The 21,240-nt window shown below is 39.6% G+C and overlaps 1 protein-coding gene and 1 long non-coding RNA gene across 4 annotated transcripts in view; one reads left to right on the forward strand and one right to left on the reverse strand.

The window, feature by feature from the left end:
• The window catches only part of LOC309693110 (uncharacterized protein), a 72,004-nt gene that overhangs the window by 42,200 nt on the left and 8,564 nt on the right, over nucleotides 1–21,240 (forward strand). The window contains exons 1-4 of one of the 3 annotated variants that reach the window (XM_082512091.1): nucleotides 14,077–14,315; nucleotides 14,972–15,062; nucleotides 15,140–15,274; nucleotides 15,431–15,508. In XM_082512091.1, the coding sequence (XP_082368217.1) occupies nucleotides 14,981–15,062; nucleotides 15,140–15,274; nucleotides 15,431–15,508 (295 nt within the window). In that variant the 5' untranslated portion in view covers nucleotides 14,077–14,315; nucleotides 14,972–14,980. Of the gene's footprint in view, nucleotides 1–14,076; nucleotides 14,316–14,337; nucleotides 14,692–14,971; nucleotides 15,063–15,139; nucleotides 15,275–15,430; nucleotides 15,587–21,240 lie in introns of those variants that run through there. The other 2 variants (XM_082512093.1, XM_082512092.1) reach the window with 2 other exon arrangements.
• Nucleotides 15,839–19,900, reverse strand: LOC309693113. The gene is made up of 2 exons (XR_014272575.1): nucleotides 16,198–19,900; nucleotides 15,839–15,984 (listed from the first exon to the last, which is right to left on the reverse strand). It is a non-coding gene; the product is annotated as an uncharacterized lncRNA (long non-coding RNA).

A 21,240-nucleotide genomic window follows, 5' to 3' on the forward strand; every position in this document is an offset into this window, starting at 1 on the left:
AGTCTAACCATAGACAATGACAGGAATCAAGCAGAGAAAACAACCCATTGCCTGTTTTGCATCCACTACACACAATTGAAATCCTGCATTTGGAAAGCATGCCAAAAAGTGGTCACTCACTTTTAATTAGCTGTCCTAAAATTCTATGCACAGCAGATAATGGCCAGTTCTTAATTTGCAAACAGCGTCTGGTGCCTGATTAGAAATCCATGGCTGCAATTAGGCTAAAAAGTTTTGTTGTTGCCATTAGGAAAGAAAAGTCAGATAGCATAATAACAAATGACAATGATTTAGAAGCCGCACATGTTGTGTCTGCGGTTTTGATTGATAGTCTCACAAATGTATGCCATTTAGTGGAATTACAATTTGGATGCATGAGAGACTTGATTTTGCTAACACATTTAGTGTGTAGCACCCCAACTGCCTTTTACTTGAGTCTAATCAAAATGCAAAGATATTCATAGTGAAAGAAAAGTACAGTATGTAAAAGCAGGGAGCAGGCACAATAAGCAAAAGTCTGTGGAGTGACTGCAGCAAAACAAGCAGAGTTAATTTAATTGGTTCATTACATCACATGTCCTATTGATCTTGGGTTTTGATGCACTGTGGATGAATCAGAATCATAAGACCTCTGTCATTAAAGGGAGTGGAATTCTGTTTCACAGTTGCTGTGTTTAGAAGAGAAAAATATCTCATGGGAGTACTGCTGTAAATCCTGAGGAGATAGAACAGACATGCTCTTCCCTTTTTCAACACCTGCTCTTAAAGTGCTTTTGAACAAGCTTTTCAGTTCCCAGCAGTCCAACATTACAATGTAGGTGTAATGTTGGACCTCCCCCCAACACACACACACAAACAACAGCATCAAGAAATCAAAACAAAAAAAACTTTGTTAATTTAGGTCTGGGGAAGGGTTTAGGTTAACATAGGGGATTCCCATTGTCATGGCAACATTAATAAACATCCTGATCAGGTTATGAAACAGTGCACGGTCTTTTCATTTTTAAACAGGAAGCAAACAGTACTTCTTCATCATTATGGCTACACAATAACAAACATGCGTTTGAGGTTAGGGAGACCTCATGATGGAAAAAGAACCAAAAAAACAACAACTGTGTGTCATTCGGAAGGTGAAAAAATGTTCATTCGTTGTTTTTGTTGACTCATTCATCCTCTCTAAACTTCTGCATGTACTGACTCAATGGCTTTATAACAACATAACCTCACTTCCCCCTTTTCTTCTCACAATGAAACTGAAAAATGAGGTAAATAAATCATCCTGTGAAACTTAAAGGCCAGATGGCCCTCTTACGAGTTCTGGGTCTACCCTCGTGGCCACCCACTAGTTGAGCGCTCCTGGAAACCCTCCAAAGGAAGGAGTCCAGGAGACATCCTGGTGAGAAGCCCAAATCACCTCAGCTGTCGCCCAAAGTGAAGGAAAATCCTCACCTTATTTCTAAAGCTGAGCCTAACCATCCTAAAAATGCATCTGACTTAGCTCTCTTTACATCACAATGGTCTGGGACATTACACAAATGACACAATATGGTTTTACAATAATAATACAAGGTATAATAAATAAACACACACCCAAGTGTAATAAAATGTGAGCAACAATGACAGATATTTTCATGGTGAAATAATTCTGCTTCAGCTATGTCCACCTGTCAGCTGTACATAAGGTGAGCCATGACTCTGCATTATCTCATTCAAGGATCACGTCACATGTTCTTCTCATACATCGAGGTCAGATTTAAATGACTACAGTATGTTAACCATTTCTTGGAACGTCTGATTTAATTCAAGAAACCCAGGGGAGCATTAAAACAATGATCTGAGAGAAGACGTGATGAAAAGGGTGCTGGAAAGACTCAGATAAATGTATAGGGACGGTGAGTGCCTATATGTCTTGCATGGCATATATGAAAAGCTTTTAAGTGAGAAAAAGTGCGATGTTGTCAAGTGTTGGTAAATTTGTTGCTGGTGACATCATTTTTAAAAGGGACAAGCGAGAGCTCCAAACACTTTGCCAACCATTAGGAGTCCTGTGTGGAGTCCCAAAGCATTTTGAAAACAAATTAGTGCAGTTGATGCTGACCTGAAAGACGGTAGTGTCCGACGAATTGCAATACACTCAGCCTTCTACAAGCTTGGGAAAAACAGAAGTGGTGTAGCAAATGTATTGATGTGCTAATTAGTGTGTGATGTCATTTGGAAACCTTGTATGACTTGACTGAGCAGTGAACAGCTTCTTTTGTTTTTGTTAAAAGAATAGGCCACATGTGCCCTTGGGCAACCATAATGCATAGCTTGGCGGCTGAGAAATAAAACGTCCTGCACTCCATGTCATGATCATCTGAGTGGCATAAAACGAACGTTAAGTTGTAAAGCTTGTTTTCACTGACATATATATAAGACTTGTGGTAACACATAGCATGAACCAGTTTAACTAAACTGAACTGAATTTAATTCAAGTCACGTCAGTTTTATTTATATTTTGAGAGTTCACACCATCAGTAAGCTCAAGATGCTAAATGTTGTACAGTATACTGGTTAAGCAAGCGTTAAGCAAGGGTAAGGAGAAAAGACATCACTAGCAGGATCTGCCTTAGAGAAAAGAGATAACAAAAACCAGAGCAGAGAGATACAACAAATGAGATAAAACACAAAATTAGAGAGTCGATAAAAGTTAATGATGCTTAATAAAGGTGTAAAAACACACCGGGAGTGAAAAGGTGGAAGTGGAGAATAAGTGCTGAGTGCATTATGTGAGGTCTTCCAGCAGCCTGAGCTTTTAGCAACATAACTAAGGGTTCAGTGTCAACTAACTCTAAGCTTTTTCAAAAAATTAAAGTTCTTGTGTGTGTGTAAACAGACACAAAGCTTTATTTTAATGAACAATACACATTGTTTCAGGTTGTGCCATGTCAAAGAACAAAACACGGCAAAAAACATGGCACCTCTGAAGCAGCAATGCGACTTAATACAGTTATGCTATGCGAGGATTAAGAACTGATGTTAACTCTCTACAGTGAAATTTATCTGCAAATGCCTGAAAACTGCAGGTTAGAGTTTTCTACTGCATTTTTTTCTATTAATTTCTATTAAATGTTGCAATGTCGATCATTCTGATTACAGTGATTACATCACAGTTAGATGCACTTATGGAGAACCCGTCCCTTGTGCTTGCCTATATAATTCTCTTCAGTGTGTGCAACTAATAATTTATGGACTGTAATCTTGTTCTACTCTCTTGTATTTATAGAGAAGATGATGCAGATAGTAATCCTGTAGGGCTCTAGCTCAGCTAAAATGGAATCATGCATTTGCTGTAACAGGAGTGTTGACCTGTGTACAAAACTGTTCGCTGGTGCATGAATGCACTTATTCCAGTCTCTGTCGGTGAATGCATTCATGCATACGTTTGTTTGTGTGTGCGTGCGTGTGTGTGTGTTTGTGCATATCTGAATTTGTGTGTTTGTGTGCACACACCTGTAATCAAAGGGCCATTTACAGGAATAGCTGATGGCAGCCAGAGTGCTGAGGAGGAAACAGCAACAGCTGACTGTGAGTCATCTTCATCTCATGACCGGTTACTCCATAGAAACACAATCCTTCACTTTACCTTGACCAATATGCTGTGAAGTGTGCAGAATTTCTGTGGTTTGGTCTCTTGCGAAAAGCATCCTCTAGTTGAACACTGTACTTTTGTTGTAGATTTGATAGAGCAGCAGGGTGATCAAATGGCAAAAAGACTAACCAGGAGCCAAAGTGTCACAAGTTTGTTCCCTGTATGCATTACAAATGTGGTTGTCAAAGACATTTTCCTTTGCAGAAAAAAAAATCATATAATTTAGTTGTTTGCATTGTTTTAGTTGTACATATGTGCCTGAATTTTAGGGAGCTGGGTGTATCTTCTTGCTGAAATAAAGTGAAACTGAAGAATTCAGCATCTCTGAACAAAAAGAAGCATCCCTTCCACACGATCAGCTAAATGTGTGTGATGTAAAAAACTGTAAAAGATAAAGTATTGATTTCAGTTTAGAGGAGCACAGCCCTTATCAATGAGCGCTGAGGTCAGTTGTTTTAGCTTTTGCTTTAGCTCTGGAGATTTATCACCTCTGTTGAATTGTAGCAGGAGTGAGATAAATTGAACGCTGATCCTTGGTGGAATAAGACAGCAGCTTCACCCAGAGAAAAATGTGAGATATGAATCGATGAATTTAACTCTTGCGTGTGATTGATGGTCTAAAATTAAAACAACGACTTATTATTGAATAGTAACCTCAACTTTTGGTTGTGATTGAATAAAACCGAAGAACACACCTGTTGATTGTCATATATTGGCACTGAGAACAATCTCTTCAGATGTTTTCAAGCTGTCGACAGATTATTATCACATGCTGTCAAAAACCCTCCGTTGTCCTTTCACTGCTTTTCTACATCATATTAACCAGTGGACAGCTATAATAACACTAGTTAAGTGCATGTTGCGCCATAATGAAGCTACATTTCCACAGTATAGTGCCACAGATTTCAAAGATGGGCGCAGTTTGGTTCCTCATCTCCATTACCAGTCCAGCACTTAGCGAGGGGCTTGAATTAATGAGTCGAATCATCAAAATCTCTACCTGACAAAGCAGAAAAAAAGATGAGAGCTGGTTTTAAAATGACTAAACAGTGCCTTGGGAATTTACGACTGAATCATATGAATGAGATATGCATAGGGCCTGTTAATCCCGGTAACGTAATAAAAAAAAATGCAGTTTTTCCATAATGGCTTATATTGTACTGCACCATTGCTTTTCTTGTTAAAGGAATTATGTTAATGGTTCGGACACTTGGAGATACATTCGTTTAGCAACTTAAACCTAAGTAAGTCCTTACAAGATACTTTTGCACAATACCACAATTTTGAAATGACACTTAGATGAAATGAGACATTCAGTGCTGTGAAAAAGTAAAGAAACGTTTCTTTTCACACTTTTCAGCTCAACAGACAAATCTTAATATTAGACAAAGACGACCAGAGTAAATGCAAACCGCAGCTGATGATTTTTCATTTATTAAGGGAAAAAGTGTATTTTCCCATTATGTCTGGGATAAAAGTGACAGAGCATTTCATAAAAAGAACGTCAAACATGGTGGTGTTAGCGTGATGGTTTGGGATTGCTTAGCCGCTTCAGGACCTCTACGATTTGCCATAATTGATGAAATCATGAGTTCTGTTCCCTACTGGAAAATCCTGAAGGAGAATGTCCAGCCATTAGTCCCCACCCTGAAGCTCAAGCTCACTCGGGTTATGCAGCAGGACAGTGCTCTGAAACAAGCAGCAAGTCCACCTTTGCATGGTTAGAAAAGAGCAACCAACAGAAATTAAGGTTTTGGAGTGTCCTCACCTGACCTTAAATAGGCTGATCCAGTGTGGCCAAATTAAAATAACTGCAAAGAGTTATTACTCATTGCTATTTACCAGCATATAGCACCTGTGACGGCATTTCCACTTGGAATCAGAGCTAAAAATGATTTGTAGGTCACAAAAACTTGCACGTACTGTCCAAGTAGCACACATCCTGTTGCTCATGAGAGGAAGGAAGCAGCCGTATCCCCTGTCAATGTGAAATGCAAAGGACACGAACAAATAGTGGAGGATATGGCAGCGATCTGGAGACACTGGATAGTGTGGAAAGATACTCAATGAAAGGAACACATGCCAGTTGGTTGACTTTTGTCCCAGTTTTGTCAAATTTGTTTTTATTGGATATATTTACTTTGAGTCTCATATTTCCTTGTGAAATGAGGTATTGGAGTATGCTGCTTAAACACACCTCAAATAAGGCAAAAGTAATCATCAGCTTAAGAGCCCCACTTTTGTTCTATATGCGGAGTCTACAGAAGCAGTGCATTCAAGCTGCTGAGTTTTATTTAAACCTTTGTTTATGCAAGGAAGTCTGGCTGACCATTGATGTTCCTTTTTTTGAAACTCATTCATTCATGCCAGGCAGCCACATAACAGTGCTTTAACTCAACTACATTCAGCGGGATTGAACAGAACCACCTCGTCTTTCACATTCAACTCCAAGTCCAACAGGCTCGAGGAGTGTACATCATGGGAGACTTTCCTTCTGCCCTCATCCTCCCACGCAGCCCTGCCCCAGCAGCTGCGAATGTGATGATGGGAGGGAATGACCCCAGAGGACCTTGCACGACCCATCCCTATTCAGATTTCTACTGCGCCTGCCATCCCATAATGAAAACAAACAGGAATGTGACCCCTTCCTTCCCACTGTAACCTAGATTTCCCACTCTAAAGGTTATCCCCCACCCAAAGGTATTCCATATCCTGTCTAAATGCCTTTTATGCAAAGCAAAACAGATCTTGTGAGGAAAATAAGCACCAAAAGATAAAAAAAAAATCAAAAAGAAAAGTATTTTATTTTGTTGATAACAATGTGATCACAATAAAAAACATAAATGTCCTTTGCTTACCTATAACGTCATTTGCAGTATGGCTGAATCATTTGGTAGCAACATGGCATCTCCACAATGTCGTGGAGTCCCTTGACAATGTGCAAATATTGAAAAGCTGCCTTGTAGCAGTGGCAAAAAAGAAACAGATCCTCTGTCATATTCAAAATATATGTAAATGAAGCCATCCACACAGTTACCCCCATTCATTTACTCTTTGCTTCCTGACTTCCCCAGTGTGTTGCATATAGGTTTTTCTTAAAATATATATAGATGTTGGGATGGCAAAGCATGAAGATGCCAGTTTTTAAAGTTCAAGCATCTCTCTCTCGTGGTTGTTGAGGAAGAGGACTAATAGCTGACAGACTACTCCTTCTGAAAACGTGTTTGCACCACAATTTAATTGATTCTCTTTTTTTTTTTTTTTTTTTTTTTAAATTGCAAAAACACTTACACAGCTTAGCTCAAGGGAATAAATGAAAGAGTTAACCGTTAGGTCCTTAACAGTGCTGGATTCCCTTGACGAGGTTTAAAGGCCTTTTATAGACTCACTAGTGATTTTGATGTCTTTGCAGTTTCAAATATGTGATTTTTACCCTTCTTTTCAATTTTAATTATGAATACCTTTTGAAGCCTTGTCAGATAGTGATATACTTTTAAAATAGAAGCTAAGCTTTGCTCAGGAGATTTCCTCAACGTTCTCAGTTATGCAACGTTTTATGCTGACTTGGCGTTTCCTATTAAAAGCCCTGATCACTGAAAATCCTCCTGGTGGTATTTCCTCCTTATCTCCTAAAATGTAGACATAATGATCCTAGATCAGCCATGCTGTTTTATAAAGAAGAAGGTTATTTATCTTATGTGTCACTGATGAGTATTGCTATGAGTTTTGCCAGATCACCAAGCTCTCTGAGCAACCTCCTTGCAACTTATAATCTAAACAGAATATTCACGAATACTGCAGAGTGAAGTTGGCAATCCATTTAACTGGGAATTCCCCCCCCCGAGTCCGCTGTAAATGCATGCTTTCCCCATTCAGAGCAGTTGCACTCACGTGTTGTTACTGTATGAATCACTCTGCTGCAAACACTGAATGAGAGAACTCAGTAGGAATAACAGTCCTGTATTTACACAAGCTGTGGGTTATAATGCCAGGGTAATCTTGGGCATTTGTGAGTCACTCTGTCCTTAAACATGTAGTTGCTGTAGCCACACGGGTAACTAGGCAATCATGTCGGTTTCTCGGAGCCCTGTGTGACTCACCCCAGTCAGGTTCGGCGAAGTCTGAGTGCATCTCGTGTCTTGAGGAAAGCAGTGTGGCATTCCGAAGTAATGGACTCTATATTGGGCTCAGGGGATTGTGTGTGTGTGTGTGTTTCTCAGTATGTGGGCTGGTATGTCAATGCAATTACAGATGGGAGCATTTTGTGTGCATGTCTTTTTGTGTGTGTTTGATCGCTTGCAAGAATGGTAACCAATTTGTGTTTGTTTGTGCCACCCTGGTTCACGCTGACAATGAACGCTGTGATCATAGGCTTGTGTGTAGGTTGTTCTCTCTCTGTGTGTGTGTGTGTGTGTGTGTGTGTGTGTGTGTGTGTGTGTGTGGCCAGTGTATACTGGGGCAACCAGTGTGGCAGCAGGGCACTCCCCAGAGCCACTCAGTCCAACAAACAAGCTCTGCTGTGTTTCAGCTACTTTAGGCAAGGCAAGGCAAGGCAAGTTTATTTGTATAGCACAATTCAACAACAAGGTGATTCAAAGTGCTTTACAGAGACATTAGAAACAAGAACAAATAAAAAGCATGATTTAAAATTGAATAAAACAAGCAAATAAACTAACTAACTAATTAACAAACAAACAAACAACAGTATATAAAATCAAAACAGATAAAATCAGAACAGTAGATAAAATCAGTAGTTAAATGTAAGTTTTGAAATTTAAGCTTAAAGTGTGGATTTGGTGCTTTATTCAAATGCAGCTGAGAACAGGTGAGTCTTCAACCTGGATTTAAATAAACTGAGTGTTTCAGCTGATCTGAGGCTTTCTGGGAGTTTGTTCCAGATATAAGGAGCATAAAAGCTGAATGCAGCTTCTCCGTGTCTGGTTCTGACTCTGGGAACTGATAAAAGACCGGATCCAGATGACCTGAGGGATCTGGATGGTTCATACTGGGTCAGGAGGTCATTGATGTATTTTGGTCCTAAACCATTCAGAGCTTTATAGGCCAGCATCAGAACTTTAAAGTCTATCCTCTGACGGACAGGCAGCCAGTGTAAGGACCTCAGAGCTGGACTGATGTGGTCCACTTTTTTGGTCTTAGTGAGGACTCGAGCAGCAGAGTTCTGAATGAGCTGTAGTTGTCTGACTGATTTTTTAGGTAGACCTGTAAAGATGCTGTTACAGTAATCAAGCCTACTAAAGATGAATGCATGGACTAGTTTTTCCAGGTCCTGTTGAGACATCAGATCTTTTATCCTTGATATATTCTTGAGGTGATAGTAAGCTGACTTTGTTATTGTCTTAATGTGTTTTTCTAAGTTTAGGTCTGCATCCATCACTACACCCAAATTTCTCGCCTGGTTTGTGGTTTTTAGATGTATAGATTGAAGTTCTCTGGTGACCTGTAATCGTTTTTCTTTGGCGCCAAAGACTATTACCTCAGTTTTGTTTTTGTTTAGCTGGAGAAAATTGTGGCACAACCAGTCATTGATTTCCTCAATGCATTTACCAAGAGCCTGTACAGGGCCTCGGTCTCCTGGTGACATTGTGATATATATTTGTGTGTCATCTGCATAGCTGTGATAGTTTATTTTGTTGTTGTTTATAATCTGTGCCAGTGGGAGCATGTAGATGTTAAACAGAAGGGGTCCCAAGATGGAACCTTGGGGAACTCCACATGTGATACTTGTCTGCTCAGATGTGAAGTTACCTATTGATACAAAGTATTTCCTGTTTTCTACGTATGTTTTGAACCAGTTTAGTACAGTTCCTGAAAGACCTGTCCAGTTCTCCAGTCGTTTGAGTAATATGTTGTGGTCAACTGTATCAAATGCTGCACTGAGATCCAGTAAAACTAGGACTGACATTTTTCCACTGTCTGTATTCAGACATATGTCATTAAACACTTTGGTCAGAGCGGTTTCAGTGCTGTGGTTCTGTCTAAAACCTGACTGGAAGGCATCGTAGCAATTATTCTGTTTTAAGAAGTAATTGAGCTGTTGAGAAACTGCTTTTTCAATGATCTTACTTAAAAACGGGAGATTTGAGATCGGCCTGTAGTTGTTCATTTGTGTCTTGTCAAGATTGTCCTTTTTCAGTATAGGTTTGATTACAGCAGTTTTTAGTGGTTCTGGAAACACACCTGACATTAAGGAAAAGTTGACGATCTGTAACAGGTCTGACTCTAAAGTCTTTGAGACCTTTTTGAAAAAACTTGTTGGCAGGACATCTAAACAGCAGGAGGAGGAGTTCAGTTGACCTAAGATGTCCTCCAGGTCTTTGCTGTTAATAGGTTGAAACTGTTTCATGGTGTTTAAACAGTTTTTTGGTGGACACAGTACATATCCTGGATCTGCTGTTGATGTACCAATTGCTTGTCTAATTTTTTGGATTTTTTCAGTGAAGACACCACAGCAATGACCCAGCTGAACCATCGCTACACAATGGGGAAAATGTGAATGGAATATAAAATACCACCAATATTTCAATTTTATTAGATGAATTTACACAGTATCACCACTGTTTTGAATTAAAACCCAAAAACCCAAAACATTCATGTCTTGGTTTTGGTATCTTGACAAAGATCTCAAGAAAAAAAGGGGAAAATTAGAAGCTTTATGCATCTCTACTTCCAAATAGTTGATATGTAATTTCCACTTCCAAAGTATCATTTACTATTTTTTAAATTTATATGTGAATATAGTTGACAAGGTATGCAGTACCTTTTCTAAAGAAAAAATCCATATGACCTTTCCTTGTAATGCTTCTGCCCTGTGGTGTACTACGATTGCTGATGTAAAAGTTTTGCGTGTTTCTTCCACTTTGCCTGCAGCGCACTGAGCTTGTATGTCACAGCAGGAGTCAAGTTGGATTGTGCAGAACTTTATGAATGACAAGCCAGAGCTTTGAAAATACAGGTGCCTACGTACAAAGCTTTACTATATGAAAAAGGTTAAACATATGTCTATATATTCACAGAACTTATCGAGATTACATTTTTCAAGATGAGAAATTGTTTATTTGGATTTATTACCACATTAGTAATCGTGCATATGAATTGTTTCAAATGAAACCACTGAGTCACTGAGGTGTTTCATTTTGCTCCTTTGATCAAGAATTAAACATTCATGGCAATTCACATTAAATTCACATTAAAGGGCTTCAATAAGTGTTAATTAGTATTGAGTAACATTTACCTTGTTAATCACCCCAAAGCCATGCGTCCACAGTGGAAAATTCATTTTCCGACTCCTGTGGTTGTGTCATGCAGTGTTACCCACAATGCAGCATGACGACAGTGCCAAAGGCTTACCGGGGCAGTCTGTCACTCTGTCCCAATTCCGGGTCCACTCCGAAACCTCCACTCATGTTTTTCTCACACATTCAAAAGTGTCAAACGCTCGAAATGACACGTTTCAACACCTACTGGGTTCATCTCACTTTCTTTTACATCTGGAGGACAAAGTGTTTTTGCCTTTATTCAACCCCTACTTCTTTTTAATTTTGTCACCAATAATTTATGCGTGTTTTTGCAACCTCTCGCAGCGCACAATTAAATCACACTGACAGAAGTGCCGTTTATTCCAGGCTTGAATGAATCTTGGCTAAAAACAAAGAAAAGAGCAGGCGCCACGGAATCTGCCTCTAGTTCATTTATAACCAGTCAACAGTTACAGAGACTGGCACTTTGAGGCATTAAATCATTTTGCAGGGAATACAGACTTTCATAAAAAAAAGTGTGTGAGCAGCATGTGGTGGATGAAAGGTGCCAGGCTGGATCAGCACAGGACAGAGTGACACCGGTGGTGGGCTAATGACACAAGCCTCAAGCTGTTCTTGCACCTGCCATAGATCTGCCTCATTCACATGACATTAACATTGAGGAAAGGGGCCGTGTCAAACACACAAAAATACACAAAGCCGGTCATGCAGATACAGCGATGGAGAATGAAAGCACACACTCTTAACATCCACAGACTGTTGATTGCTCACGGTCAAACAGAAACAAACAAATAAGCCATTATCCTTGAGAGCCCAATTAGGCAGTAAATGAGAGCGCTGACTTGTTCGTGGTAGAGAGCAATGCACACATGACTGAGCGGCATGATCTGGCAAGTGTGAAGCATTAAGGAAACTTTTAAATGTCACTCTCTTTTTGTTGTTGTTATAAAGTAATGGCAAATGAATTACCTCAAAGCAAATTTCATGTCAAGTCATCATCCAGGCTGCATCATACTTCCTACTCCTCAAATTAGTCTTTAATTAAAAATAACATCTGTAAATTGCCACTTTTATTAGCTCTCTCTTTATTTTTAACTAACAACCTACATAATCTGTTTTACCTTTTTAAACCACATCCTTTCTGTAATGCAATAATATAGTGCATTAGCATACTATATTGAGGAATCACATTACAGTCATATTACCATGTTGCAGTTGTTACTTATGTTACAAAGGCTAGTCAATCATGCACAATATGCAGATAAAAAGTTCCACACCAGTTATAATTAGCTGCATCCAGGGAGGAGTTAATTGGTGGAACAGTTTACAACTTTTGAGGAGGGGAGATGTGGACATTATTATTTTTTTTGTACAACTTGAAAGGATGAGAATGTGGTGGCAAACTGTAAACTGCATCGGAGACAGAATCAACTCCTCTGCCGCTAACACGTAGGCTCTTTTCAAGCATCTGCACAGACAGCATGCTAACACAAAACTAACAAAGTACCCAGCATGATATTCAAGCTGAGTGTACGGCAACTGAAGACAAGCACTGCGGCCTCCATTTGTGCTTGTACCTGTCTTGACAGTAAAATCGCTGTGGCAGTAAAGTGCTTTTTGGGCTTGTTTTCAGCATAGCTGTGGCTTTGTGTTAACAGTTAAACAGCAAAAGAAAAAGCTTGTGTTTGTCCTCATTAGCATAGGAATTTGTGCCAGTGTGGGGGTCTGTAGCCTCAGGTCTGTATAGTAGACTGGTAATTATCTTACAGTGCTTTCCATGCTATATTATAGAGTATTGCAAAACTGTGAGAGATGTGTAACAAATTACTCTCTCCAGGGAGTAATTAGGGAATGTAAGGCATCACTTAAAAAAAAAATATTCCATGGGAGCTGCTGCCATTGATTTTGAGTCCAGTTCATGCGTAATTTGGCATACATCAGCCTTTTCTCCTTCTTTATCTTCTATAAGAATGGCTTTTTAACAGCTACCCTTCCACTGAGACTATTTCTGATGATGCCTCAGTGAACAGCAGATGTATCAGTTGAAGACTCAGAAGATCTCTCAGGTCTTGTGTCAGGTCTTTGCTTATATATATATATTTTAATTTGTTACAGACATGACTTTCAGATACTTTTGATCTGTTGTAGATATATGCATTTCTCCTTTTTTCAACCAAGCGAAGACTCACTTGTCCAGTTTAGTTAGATTTTTAAAGGACACGCTGCACAATACACCTAAATCATTTTAATTTCTTTAGAACTCCTGCTCGAGACTGGGTTTTTGCCAAAATATAAGCAAATGAGGGGTGGCTCAGGACTTTTGCACATTACTATGTTCCACTGGCGACTATGCTTCAAGTCATATTTGTGAGCTTTGTGTCCTTCCCTTTATCTGACTTCACTGTATTGGCTGATTATGTTCATTTTCCCTCCTTTCTTACTTTCACCTTTACACACTAGGAACAGACAGAGGTGCAAGGCACCACTTTTTCTAATGCTGAATGAAATGTCACTTCTTTTATGCCTCTTTGAAAAATCTTGTCCTCCTGGAATCATGAGCTGGAGTTGTGTGTTCAGGTTTTCCCCATTTAGTCGCAGTGAAAACCAGACTTGCCCATATGAAGGCTTTCTTCTTGGAATCTGAGTGAGAGGCCTGTTTTCTTTGAAATCTATGTACGAGAAAATCTGCGTACAAGCTCAGACAACATCAATTATGCACTACATAACACTACATAAGGCTTGAGAGTTCATTGTTAATTAGCTTATTCATACAAAGACTACATATATATATTCAGAAACTGTGGTAAGCGAATGAATAGTTAATCCACAAGAAAATTTGTGAATAGTTTCCATTTTGTTTCTAATGCCAGGTTCAGCTCTTCCACATACTGGAATGACAACCGAAACATTTGACTACAGTTGTTGAGCTAGCTGCCACAAATATTCAACATGTCGTCAACATATAGCGACAGCTATTGCCAGTGCCATTTGTCAGATTCCATTGACACTGCAGAGATGCATGCAAAGTGTCCTTTTGGTATGCTGAAAGATTCCTGTCCTGTTTAAAGATAGATGTTTGGAACTGGTTTTGACATAATCACAGATCCCACTTGCAGCTTTGTGTTTTGCACCTTATCTGGCCTTGGTTTCATTTCCCCTGCACAGCAAATCACTGGAGTTAAATATTCTGGAGTTAGGCATAAAAGTGCGCAAGAGTTACATTCCGGGAGTTTATTTTTCACCTTATACTACAGTCAGTGTTGGGGAGTACTCTAAAGCGGTGTAATATTTAGGTGTTCATTCACTGGGTGCTAAGGAGTCTAATTCAACACATTGCTGGTGTTGTTTGTCTGTCGACCGTTACAGCGCCTATCTGTGTTTCTTTCTTGGACTCCGACATGTAGGAGGTAAAAATACTTTATTTACTTTGGAATTTTCTGTGAGTGTAGTGATGTTATTTATATATATATATATTCAGTTACATGGATGCACAAGTAAAATATAAAGTTAACTAACTAGCACTACATGTGTTTTCTGTATGTTATGCTGATTTGGAGATAGCAGCTAGGCTAATGCTAGTCAAAAGTTAGCTAACTTACTTATCTTACTGTATTTTAAGATACACATTTCACGTTGTCAATGAAAACGTTTATTTCTATTTCTTAATTTTAACACCAACGTTTAATTTAACGTTAGCTAACTACAGTAATATTCTGTTTAGACTCATGGTAATGGCCGTATTTAACCAAAGAGAGGTGCAGCCTGCACTGATGAGATGTTGAGGTACCATTAACATCAGTTAGTTAGTCCTGCTGCACACTGAGACATGCACACAACCCTGTCTCCAGAACTGTAAAGACAAGGACACAGCAAACATGCAGTCACATTGTCTGCTAAACCAGCCTAGCTAAATAGATTTTAAGCAATATTTAGTGTGGACAGGCTAACTCAATGTAAGACAGTGTTCGTTGATTAAGTTATACACAGTTTACATAGAGTTACCATAAACAACCTCTTCTTCTTGTGTTGTGTTTCATAGTAGTAAAGGTATTTTTTTCCGTAGGTGGCCAAGATGTTGATAAAAGTAAAACACAGAGAGACAAAGAAATATGCAAAATTGGAAGAAGTCAGCTTCACAGATTTTGTGAGAGCAGGTAAGTTATGGTTTGTACTAAGTCATTAAAGAAGAAATGATAATGTTGTTATTAACTAAGTGATGATTTTACTTCAGTGCAGCAGAAGTTTCTCATACCAGAAAATGCAGCACTGAAAGTCACGGATGAGCAGGGTATAGAGGTGGATGAGGATATCTTTCCTGAACTTGCAGCAGTCAAAGAGGTGTGTTTTGTCATCTATACAGCTGAAGGTAAGTAAATATATGCTCTGATAGATTTTGAAGGATTTGATTTGTACAGTTACTCTTAAATAAACATTTTTAATTTGTCTAATATCCTGTGGTAACAATCACAAAATGCTGTTTTCATGGCTCAACAGTAAGTTGGATTTATCACATGCATTTCAGACATCCTGGAAACACAATCATCCAAGAAGCTGCGTGACTGCTCAGACCTAACACACTATGTGACACTCACACCTTGTGGTATGTAAATTGTATATTACCACACAGCAAATTCTGGTCTTTGGAATAAACTCTCAGGGAGTTCAGATTAACTACATTTGAGTGTACATGCGTGACCATCGAATGAACTCTAGTGCAGAGTTAGAGTAACTCTTTTCCGGGAGTTGATTTTTCAACTCTTTATAGGAGTTAAAACTAAACTCTCACGGAGTGAAATTTCTACTACCATATAGAGTAAAATTTAACTCATAACTAGAGTTAAGTTTGATATTAACTCTTTTGTAGTGTTACTCATCAATTGAAAAAAGTTTTAGGTTTTTGGTGCAAATTACTACAAAAACACAATAGTGATTATTATGAATGTATGGATTTTATTTATCAAAAATAACATATTCAAATATGAATGCTGCATGGATTAACATACATTCTGTGTAACAGTACTGTAATAGCATAATATCCACCATTATTGGCAGCTAAACAGTTGAGGTCAGAAAGGCCTAACATTGGGCGAAAAGAAAAAAAAAAACAGAATTAAAGGAAAAAAATGACTACAGAATAAGCACTTCTTGTAATGCAGTGTTAACGTGAGGAAGACTCTGTAAAGTCTCCATCAAGCCAACAAATTAAGTAATGCAACTCTCTCACAGAACATAAAATTGTGAATCACACCCATATGACATTTGGGCATCAAAACATTTGAAATGTCTTACTTTCTCCCTTTCTAGGACCAGTATCTTCTTAAAAATGGTTTCATTTACCTGAAAAGCAGGACACTGATCATGGAAACACGTTTCATGGTTAACATGCATAACAAAAACAGAGAGAGAGCGAGAGAGAGAGAGCAAGTCTTATTACACACTACAGTTGCAGAGCAAACTACATGAAATACTATATTAAATTATTTTTCTCTAATCTGTTTTATCTTCGTGTTTAAGCTTTTTCAAGTAATGGCAACTAAAGAGTCAAGTATAAGTCAATTAAGTACTGTATCTACATTTCTTTCATGTATGCTGTCCAATAGAGGCTGAACCATTTGAAGTCCGGCATCAGTTGTGTCACTGCTCTGACTGCTGGTGGTTGAGACAGACAATGTATCTGTTAGACTTGGAGAGGAGGGCTCTTCCACATGTTGCTTCAGGACAGTCAAATCTGAGGGTGACAAATAAAAATATTAGAATACAAGGTATATACAATCAAAAACACAACACAACAAAGATACCATTTATGCACACAGGGCCAGTAAATTGCACGGTTTGATTAAATTATACTTTCTCCCAGGAGAACAGATGGTTATTTTGTATTTTATTCTTGCTTTCATTTTTACACACTGGGAACAGGCCAAGCTACCACTTTAAATTAAAAGTTCCCTTTTTAATTCTGCTTTGCAACTGTACATCCTCCAGAAATCAGGAACTGGCTATTTTGGTATTCCCTATTTAGTCACTGTCAAAACCAGACTTGCCCATTTGATGTTTTCTTGGAATCTGAATGAAAGGCCTTTTTTTCCTTGAAATCCATCTGAGAAGAAACACACACACACACACACATGCAGAGCGTATTTGCAAATCACCAGATAAGTAGGAGTCTATAGTAAATGAGCTTAAAAATGGACTAAAAGGTTTAAAATTGTAGATAATCAAAACTCAGGTGATATAAAGACCCCTCTCCTTTTTATCTCAACATGCAGTTTGTAAGTAAAACCGTCGTACTTGCTACACTGTCACTGTGCTGGCATATCTCAGTCCCCAGGCAGTATATACAACGTCTACTGAGGTGTTTCGCTGCAATTTATGGGAGTTTGTAGAACTGGGATCCATCATACATCTGCTGGTTTCCCGCTTGAGCTGTTTAATCTGTTCCATGAGAAAATCTCTGTCGTCGTAGTAGTCTGGCAAGCCCAGCCAAATTTTGGCAGAGCTTCCTGAGGACAAAGTTACGTAACACTCCTTCTTTCTTTTTGTCACTCTCTGTCTCAGTTCCTTTTAATCTGTTTTTCTCTTTCTGGTATTGGCAGTTATTCTGCACCTTACTTACTTGCGAGACATTTCAAAGGTCTGAGCTCTTTCTCTCTTTTTCCCCATCTTTCCTTCTTTTTTTTCTCGTCTTACTTAGGTTTTCTGTTTATTCGATCAGGCTGGATCTTTAAGACTGAACCAGGAGGCTGTAGCACACACACACACAAACACAGACATTGCTCCAGAGTCTTACTTCAGCAAAATGTCTCAAGCCCGGACTCCAAGCGCCAAGCAAGCAGTTTCTCAATATTTTGCAGAACACAACACAGCATTACATAACAGGAGGCGGCTCATTCATTCACTCCCTCACGCATGCCACATGTATTTTTAATTTGCTCCCCCTATTTCTTCTTATAGCTATGTGTCCTTATGTGTTCCAACAGCCACACTGCAGGAGGATATGAAAGCCTTACTGCAATCTTGAGGTTTGTCTTTGCAGGTTTTTGTTTTGCTGAAACCTTTGAATTTCACCTTAAATAATTTCATACACAGAATCCAATAGTCTTGATAGAGTAGTATGAAGTGGTAATCGAAATAGTTATGGAAAACTTAAGATCACCAAATAGGAGCATTACCATCTCTGTCTTTTCCCAGACTAACTGACAGTTAAATAACATTTCCAAATAAATTAAAGCCGCTTTCAAACCAGTGTTATTGTTATAATTCAAGTCATTTGTTCCAAAACAACTACTCTGTGGGTGCAGCAATCCAATATTTACCTCATTATCTCTCACATTTCCTTCACGGACGGCGATATTACCCTGCTGTGTTGTGGCAGAAGACTCGGCTTCGTGGGGTGTAAGTTTGAATTTTATGAGTGAAGGTATAAAAGTTAATGAGGTAAATATAATATATCTGCTCTATAGTGTGCAATAGTATCTACAGCGTATTTCAGAGTGTTATATGCTGTTTTCCTGTATAAAATAATAATTCGGGAGAGGGTTGAAAGGAAAGTATGTGGGATAACTTGCATCCATATGCGACAAGTAAGAGGAAAGACACTGAATTTTATTTTAGGGTACATCAGCCCTTTAATTACTAGAGGAATTGATATCATACCCAGGATCTGATCTCCACAGGGGCCACCCATGATAAAGTGAGCTGCGTGGTGCTGTGGAAAATGTGGAACCCAATGAAAAAATATTATCATACAGTTTCTATTTGTGGTTTTCATCTATCAACAGAAAAATAGACCTTGCAATTACATTTTCCACATCTTTTTTTTTTTTTTAGTTTACAGTAAGTAAGATGAGTTGGGTAAATAAGACCTATTTAGTGGAGCGATCTGTCAACACTGGACGGAAAGTTAAACAGCTTGATAATATAGTACATCTAAAATTGGGATTTCTGTTATTTTCACATTTGTTGATTATGTGGCCACTATTGCCATAGTTGATTCTTTTTGTATTGTTCAGATACAACTCAATAAGACCTCTGTTTTGTTCTTTTTTTTAATAAAAATCTTTTTAAGTAACAGCTGACAGCGAGACAAGTTGCAATCCTAGAAAAATCCTAGTAATTCTTTGAGTAGTAATTAAATTCCATTTTCTCTACTGTTATTGGGACACAAGTATAAATCATACAGTTGATGATTTTGAATTTGTATGTTTGCTCACTTACAAAGAAATCAACAGTCTCTGTTTTTATGGCACTTTCATTTTAATGGAGAGAGGCAGAATATCAACCAAAAATCCAGAAACATTATACATTACATTGCAAGTGAATGAATGAGTATTCTCTCAATGAAAACATGATTTAGTTCTTGGTGAGAAACCCTTGTTGGCAAGCACAAAGACAAAATGTTTCTTGTAGTTGATCACCTAGATTTCAGACATTTCAGAAGGGATTTTAATAATAATAATAATAATAATAATGGATTGCATTTATATAGCGCTTTTCGAGAACCTCAAAGCGCTGTACAATTCCACTATTTATTCACTCTCACATTCACACACTGGTGAAAGAGGCGAAGCAGCGCTACGGGAGGAAACTAGAGTCACAACTCCAACAGAGTGACTCTAGGAGCCTGTGGCGGGGACTAAGGACAATAACGGACTATAAAGCACCAACAACCGGTATGACGAACGCGGCCGTGACTCTGGCAGACGAGCTGAACACTTTCTATGCTCGCTTCGAGGCTGCAGCTAAGGTCTCCAACAATGCTAGTGTTGGCGGCGCTAACGGCTGCAGACAGGAAGATACTGCCAGCACCGGAAACGTGCTCGTCATCTCAGAGCATGAAGTAAGGAGAGCCTTCAAAAGAGTGAACACCAGGAAAGCAGCAGGACCAGACGGCATCCCAGGTCGTATCCTAAGAGACTGCGCATACCAGCTAGCTCCTGTGTTCACTGAGATATTCAACACCTCTTTATCTCAGTCGGTGATCCCCACATGCTTCAAAGAGTCCATCATTGTTCCTGTCCCGAAGAAACCCCACCCTGCATCTCTCAATGACTATCGCCCTGTAGCCCTCACCTCAGTAGTGATGAAGTGCTTTGAACGCCTGGTCAGAGACTTCATCATTTCTTCACTACCAGACACACTGGACCCACTACAGTTCGCTTACAGTCCAAATCGTTCCACAGACGATGCCATCTCTCATCTCCTCCACACATCACTCACTCACTTGGACACTAGAAGGGGGAATTATGTTAAAATGCTCTTCATAGACTACAGCTCTGCATTTAACACCATAATTCCCTCCACACTCACCACCAAGCTGGAGCATCTGGGACTCAGCTCATCTATGTGTCAGTGGATCTCCAACTTCCTAACTGGCAGACCACAGGCAGTAAGGATGGGCGGACATGTCTCAGCCTCCACCACTCTCAGCACTGGAGCCCCCCAGGGGTGTGTTCTGAGCCCCCTGCTGTACTCTTTGTACACATATGACTGTGTGGCCACTACCAGCTCCACCACCATCATCAAGTTTGCTGACGACACCGTCGTGGTGGGCCTGATCTCTGATAACAACGAGACGGCCTACCTGAAGGAGATTAGGAATCTGGAGAACTGGTGCCAGAGGAACAACCTCCTTCTAAACGTCAGTAAGACAAAGGAGCTGATAGTGGACTTCAGCACTAAGCAGGAGAGGAACTACCAGACCCCCGTCATCAACGAGTGCCCAGTGGAGAGAGTGGACAGCTTCAAATACCTCGGAGTTCACATCACGCAGGACCTGTCATGGTCCTGTCACATCAACACCGTGGTGAAAAAGGCCCGACAGCGTCTCTACCACCTCAGACGCTTGAGAGACTTCCAACTGCCCTCCAAGGTGCTCAGGAACTTTTACTCGTGCACCATAGAGAGCATCTTGGCGGGAAACATCTTAACCTGGTTCGGGAACAGCACCATGCAGGACAGACGAGCTCTACAGAGGGTTGTGCGGTCAGCTGAGCGCACCATCCGCTCCGAGCTCCCTGACCTGCACTCAATCTACAGCAGGCGGTGCTGGACCAAGGCCAGGAAGATCGTGAAGGACCTCAGCCATCCCAACAACAGACTGTTCTCTCTGTTGAGGTCAGGAAAGCGATTCCGCTCCCTGAAGACCAACACAGAGAGACTGAGGAGGAGCTTCTTCCCGCAGGCGATACGGTCTCTCAATCACACCACCACACAGTACTGACCCACACATATGGTTCTTACACACACACTGGACTTTCTGGACATTGTTTTTTTGCACAACACTGGTCACTATATTCTTCATTTCCGGTTAATACTTGTACAGCTGCTGTTATT

The sequence above is a fragment of the Aulonocara stuartgranti genome (assembly GCF_965226115.1).
Source record: "Aulonocara stuartgranti genome assembly, chromosome: 18".
NCBI classification, from domain to species: domain Eukaryota; kingdom Metazoa; phylum Chordata; class Actinopteri; order Cichliformes; family Cichlidae; genus Aulonocara; species Aulonocara stuartgranti.